The 6,764-nt window shown below is 42.6% G+C and overlaps 1 protein-coding gene across 1 annotated transcript in view; it reads left to right on the top strand.

Moving 5' to 3' along the window:
- Window positions 1-5,649, top strand: part of kctd16b (potassium channel tetramerization domain containing 16b) — a 37,084-nt gene extending 31,435 nt beyond the window's left edge. Inside the window, exon 2 of the mRNA XM_030793817.1 lies at window positions 5,195-5,649. Coding sequence (XP_030649677.1) covers window positions 5,195-5,649 — 455 coding nt within the window. The remainder of the gene's footprint in view (window positions 1-5,194) is intronic.
- The last annotated feature ends 1,115 nt before the right edge of the window (window positions 5,650-6,764 follow it).

The following is a 6,764-nucleotide window of genomic DNA, read 5'->3' as shown; positions in this document are numbered from 1 at the left end:
ACACACACACACACACACACACACAGATACATCAAGGCACAGTAGGGTTTGAAAGCAGTGCCTGATGAAACAAAAGTCCTCTCTACTAACATTCATCATTCCCCTTAGATAAGAAAACATAATCATTTATTCATTAATTTTAGATAACAAAGACAATCTTTTAATGCCGAATATTACTAACACCAAAACCTCAAAAGGCTGTCTGTCTAATACAATGAATATGTACCAATTAATATTTCTGTTTTTATAATTATCAGTTTTCAGTTCTTTTATTGTCAAACGCACATTTAGATTATATTGATCATAAAACTCGTGCATAGAAAGCAACACAAGCACTTTATTACTTCTCTTTTTTTTAATGAGAAAAAACTGGTGTCAGGCACAAGCTGATCGCATGGCCCTTAAGGGAGAGACTGTGTAGCATAAAACTTTTAAAGCCGATATAAAGGGAAAAAAAAAAAGAAAAACAAAGAAGGAAGAAAAAAAAAAAAAACGCTGCCTCGACGGAGGACTGAGGACATCGCTATCACGTCGTCTGAGAATGAGGCACGTGACAGTGATACATACCAACTGTCACCGATGCTCACTCTTCTCCCAGGATCACCCTGGTGCTGCACGCTCGACCCCCCCCCATCTCCATCCCCGCCCCCAACCCCACGCCGCTTTATGACACGAGCCGTGTCTCACGGGCGGCGGTTGGTCGGCCTCCCTCTGGTAGTCACGTCTGACACGTCAATATGGCGGAGAGGAACGAGGCAGGACGGATGGGTGTGAGAGAGAAGATAGATGGATGAGGGTTTGGGGGGCAAATTGATCGGAGCTTGGTGGGGGGTGGGGGGGAGGAGGAGGAGGGGGGAGGGATGTCAGGCAAAGCAAAGCCGTGCACTCAGTCTGGTGTTTTGGGTTGGAGTGTTTTTCATACTCTCAGAGTGACTGTTCTACTAAAAATGGCAGCTCCACCGCAGATGATGTCTGAGAAAACGTTTAAAGGGAAACATGACATTTCAGTGTTGACTGAATCTGCATGTTTGGCATTCCTTTTGTAAGCAAATTGTGTGTCTGTGTGTGTGTGTGTATATGTGTGTGTGTGTGTGTGTGTGTGTGAATGTGTGTGTCTGTGTGTATATGTGTGTGTGTGAATGTGTGTGTGTGTGTAAGATATTTCAAACTTTGTTTGGCTCCGTCTCTCCCCTAGCAGAGGTCTGCAATTGGCATTGACAGAAGTCTTACGCACCCTGTTGAGTATTTTATTAAAAACATTTCATTTTTACATCAACAGCCAAGTTGCTTGGAGCGCACCTTTTGACATAACTGAATGACTTGGTCCCTATAGGAGTCAAGGCTTAAGACTTACAGCATCCTGCCAGTGGTGGATTTTCTGTTTTTCTCTTTTTTTTTCTGAAGGTTCTCCTTTTGCTTATGCATATAGCACATGGACAGCGATCTATTCCAGGTTAACCTGGAAAAGCAGATGGGGGTGGATTTTTTCTGCTCTAGGACTTGAGGGCCACTCTAAATGGATGGAGGCCTTAGGGCAGTCATACTGGTGCATGAGAGACATTGAAATACATTAGTTTGCTAGACTGACCAAGGAGAGTTTTTATTGCCGACAATCTGCTATGCTCTACATGTGAGCGTTCACAAACTGTTGAAGAAAAAAGGAAACTAGAGGCAAGAAAAAGAGGTTATCTTCAGCGCTGTGACTAAGAGACGGTCTTTAAAGAGGGGCAGAGATATCGGTTCTGATTAGCAGAGGACGAGATGTGCAGGGCATGTGTCCTTCAATTATAATGATTTAGTACACACACCCACAAACACACACAGACACACACACAAAAACACACAGACAAGCACATCTTCGTCATATATTCATCGTACAGCGGAGTATAATAGCGCTACCCCCTCCAGGAGAGGAAACATTCTGGAAGAATGCAATTATCAGTTTGTGGGCTGTAATATGAGTGGAGTCATTTCAGGTCTCTTATTACTAACATCCTTGAGATGCATCTCCTGGGACCAAAAAAAAAAAAGCAAGAAAGAAAAAGAGAGAGAGAGTAGTAAGTGTGTGAGAGAGAGAGAGTGAGAGAGAGAGAGAGAGAGAAAGAGAGAGAGAGAAATGATTTCTTTTAGTAAACTCAACTTTAACATCTGGAACACAGAATATTCTGCCGGTTTCCTGCTGGCTCCTGCATGGCTGATAATTATGATGCTATTAAACCTTATGAACTAATAAAAATTGATGAGTTTGTTCATTATGGCTTAAGGACATGAATATAACTTTGCCTTAAAAACCCTCCTCCCTGGAGGTTATTCTGGGAGCTTGAAAGATTTCAGCAGGTTGTTTCATACAGCAATGAGAGAAAACAAAACCCTGGTGAAAATCGAACAAATTATAAGACTATAAAAAAAATTTGGGGGAGTTGTATGTCAAGCATCACTGCAGTTCTGCTTACCTCTCACTTTGTGTGTGTGTGTGTGTGTGTGTGTGTGTGTGTGTGTTTGGGGTGTGAATGGTACCTTTTGTTTGTCAGTTGCCTCAGGTGGGAAAAAAAAGGTTTCATGAGCTGGTGCCAACCTATTTACCTCGTAAAAACGGAAACACGTCTTGACTTCATTTTTCACCAGGAGGCTTTAATATGTGGCGTTTGTCAGCAGTCATTCACAGCGTTCTGTTAATTCCGTTTAGACAGGAAAATTGGCTACCAGCAGATTTAGCTGTTCTGCTGAGTCCAGAGCCCGTTTCTCAAAACACCAATTATGAGGCCAACACTCATCGATCAAAGTTCCCTTTTTATACCCAATGACACAAATTAATTCCAGCACCTTCTGCGCCACAAAAAGATGAAGAGCGCTCTTTTCCAAGGTGGCTGTTCTAGGGGCCTATTACCTGCCATTTTCCCCCCGCGGGAAGACAAGTTGAGCTTTTTGATATTATGAATAATTAAATGGGTATCTTTAGCCTGAAAACTGACAGGGAGGCCTGTTTTGACACTATTATACAGCCAAGCTAACAATATCAGAATATGACTCTTGAAATCTGGTCTCCTAGCAACATACCACTGAAGGGTCTGTCGTTAGAGGTGAAAGAATCTGACCAATTAAAAAATCTTATGTAATCGGTCAGTGTACGATTGACTGCAGGACCTGACTGGCTGGTTGAGGCTGCAGCCATTATTATGCTAAACAGAATCTTTTTGATGACTAAAGTTTGATGACTTTAATTTGGATGAAAAACTGGACTGACTAAGGAGAACAGCCTGGACTTCATCACGTTGACCTTAGAGTTCATGTTCTTGAGGAGCTCTTATACTGACACTCCTCTGGATTCTGGAAAGTTAAGTTAACGATAATGTACTGAGATCCTGTGTCTGCATTAGCAAATCAGACACCACCCTCATCAAAGTAGACTACACCCCCACCACCGCCACAATACCAATAACGTTACGGTATATTCATAATGTCATTACCAGGTTCTCATTCAAATCATGCACAGAAGTTTGGTACGGCAAATAAAGGATAATTAAATATTGATCATAGGGTCCTTGAAAAAAATTCTCCAGCAAAATTCTCCTTAAACTTATCTGTAACCCTTTTTTTTCCTCACTCGGAAACAAGCCACTCAAATACTCCCTCTTTGGGTTTACCAGTGCATTCCAAACATTACAATTACAAAATATTTACAATTACAATTCATTATGATTACAGTTTAATTATATGCGATGGATACAGCAGGGCAGCGACCTTGACAGGGGTATGAGAGGCATGTAGTACACCTTAACCCTCTGGAGTCTGATTCCTGTCAGCCACTGTTGAGGTAGTCTGACATGCCTTGACATTTTTATATATTTCACCTATCTAAAAACATTGATCCCAAAGTGTTGCATATGGTTATATTCACCACAAACTCAGCACCAGTAATCTGAGAGCAGTAAGAATTTCATTAATCTATTTTTTGTTTAAATCAACTTTAAACATACACTTTTCAAAAACCTGTTTTCAGAGGTGCTGAGTCAGTGAGAGTCAGTGAGAGACGTACAAAAGTGTTGACTATGTTAATGAAAATATTGTACAAGCCGTGCTAGGACTTGCCGTAAAATATATTACTCCGAAGACAACTGAATCTGTCGACTCCACTGATGAAAAAGCTTTTTCGACTAATCGCTTTTTAGGGATCGCCTTCCAGAGACGTTTCATTATCCTCACTTGTTTTCAATTTGTCTCAAACTCTGTCCGTTCTTCTTGCGTCCAGTCACATAGCAACAGGTCTCCGACCAAACAGGAAGAAGACCTCGCACAGCCAGGGTTTAAAACACGCTTAATTAAGGCTAAGTGCGCCCAGATACATAGACAAACATTTCTATGGACGACTAATGGGTCTAATCAAGGCTAGACGTTCACGCTGTGAACTGTTTCTGGTTCTGGCAATGGCAAGTTTCTAACATTAGCATAATGACATGCAAATGAACTGAAGTTGCATAATTAAAAAAGAAGAAGAAGAAGAAGAAGAAGAAGAAAAGACATCCATCGCAGCGTGGCGAGATTGCTCAGACAAAATGCCTTTGTGTGGTTCATCATTGAAAACACAGCTGGCGTATTTGCCACCATTAGGAATTCCGAGCAAGTCGTTCTCTTGTTTGAAATGCTCGATCACTTTCATGACCTTTCAACTTTATTCACAATGGATACAAAGCAGACAACATGTCACTGCATCCCTCCTTATCCACTGACAGGTTAAGTGCATTGGCTCAATGCCATCATGCCTAACAATGCAGAACCACTGGAACAACTGAAATGAATTATCATGATCATACCTTGCCATGTCTACTGCACAGTGCACCTCCAGATCCCTATGAAAAGATAGGACTGAACTGTACAACAGTGATTCATTTCTCTATTGTGTCTGACTTGTGTTTTGTTGTGAGAACTGTGTATCAAAGTGTTTTCTTTCTTTCTTCCTTTCTTTCTTTCTTTCTTTCTTTCTTTCTTTCTTTCTTTCTTTCTTCCTCCCATAAAATACACATCTATCTATCTATCTATCTATCTATCTATCTATCTATGAAGCTGTGAGCTGGAGAAACTTAGTATATCAGACAGAGGTACAGAGGATTAAGTGCTGGGTCTTTTTGCCCTGACGTTCTCTCTCTGGGTCTTTTTGCCTTGACGTTCTCTCTCCCTCTCTGGCTGTGTGTTCCAGGTGGACCGTCTCGCTGGTCCTCCCCTCCATGTGACTGCTGCTGCAAAGGCCACAAGGGCGACGGAGAAGGCGAGAGCGGCACGTCCTTCAACGAGCTCTCCACCTCCAGCTCCGAGAGCCAATCAGAGGCCAGCTCTCCCCAGGGCACCGTCATCTGCGGGCCCGTGAGCCGCCAGACGCACGTGCAGACCCTGGACAGGCCGCCCAAGAAAGGACCCATGCAGATGTTGCAGCAGTCGGAGCAGCGACGCAGGAGCGACCTGCTCCGCACCCTCACTACTAGCTCCCGGGACACCAGCGCTTCCAGCAAGAAGCGTCCAGCCAAGGAGAAGATGACTGTGGAGGAGGAGCTAGAGAAGTGTATCCGGGACTTCCGCAAGATCAAGATCCCTGAGCGTTTCCCCGAACGCAAGTACATGTGGCAGGCAGACCTGCTACGCAAGTACTGCCTCTGAGGGCGGGGCGTTTGGGGAGGTGTTGGGGGAATGAAGTTGTTGGGGGGGGGGGGGGGGGGGGGGGGGGGTATTGGACCAGTCGTTTATCTGACAAATACAGCAGTAAGTACGTCAGTGTGTGTCCATAAACATTTCCTCTTAGAGGACATTGCAAGGATGTTGCAAGGACAATTCTAAAAACTCCAAAATCAAACATATAAACCTGAGTGTGTTCATTTGAGTAAGTATGTATGTATGTATGTGCGTATGTTTGGATGTGTGTATGTTTGAACGTGCTGTTCACAACTGCCTCGGACCGTCTTGTTCTCAGTTTTACTCTATGCTCTGGGAGACTGTTTCAAGGTTGAAATCGAAACTTCCTTCATATCCCTGTAGCATATCCTTGAAGGATATCAGGTTCTAGAGAGCAGTACAGCTCCTGTCTCACGGTCTTTTTGTGTCTAAAGTCGTCTTTTTTTTTCTTTTTTCTTTTCTTTTTGCTAGCTGCAAACAGAGCACAAACATGTGTGTATGTATGTGTGAGATTGTGTTACATCTACCGTTTAGCTACGACCCCAGGATGGTAACGGTCTGGCAGTCGCATCCAGGTGGCACAGAGGTCAAAGATAAATGTGCATCAAACTCATGAATAATTCATGCTGTCCCGGCCATGCACTTACTAAAAATACCTGCCACTTCAAGAAGCACAGGATAGCCTCTGGAACAAAATGTACTTTCTCTCTCTCCCACTCTCTCTCTCTCTTTCTCTTTGTCATCATCAAATTCCAAGGCTGCCACAAGATAAGTAACAATTAGTATATGTGTCAGTTTTCTCTGCAAATGGGTTCATTCAAGGATTTCAGAGAACATGTAGATATGTTAACACTATTTACAGCAATGGATTTTTTTCAAATTGAGATATATATATGTACACAAATATATATATTGGTTGAACAAATATATTCTAACAGGGCATCAATAGTGGGAGACCATCAGAGATCACACCTTTTTTGTGTTTATCAAGAAAATATATTCTTTTATCAAAGGTTTCCAAAGCACACAGATTTAAGTACTTAAATTGTCATCAGAGACACACACTCAAACAGAGGCACAAAGGAATTTGTATAGAGACGGGG

The sequence above is a fragment of the Chanos chanos genome, chromosome 16 (assembly GCF_902362185.1).
Source record: "Chanos chanos chromosome 16, fChaCha1.1, whole genome shotgun sequence".
In the NCBI taxonomy this organism is placed as follows: domain Eukaryota; kingdom Metazoa; phylum Chordata; class Actinopteri; order Gonorynchiformes; family Chanidae; genus Chanos; species Chanos chanos.
Note: the sequence above shows the minus strand (reverse complement) of the source record. Positions and strands in the feature narration are given on the sequence as shown.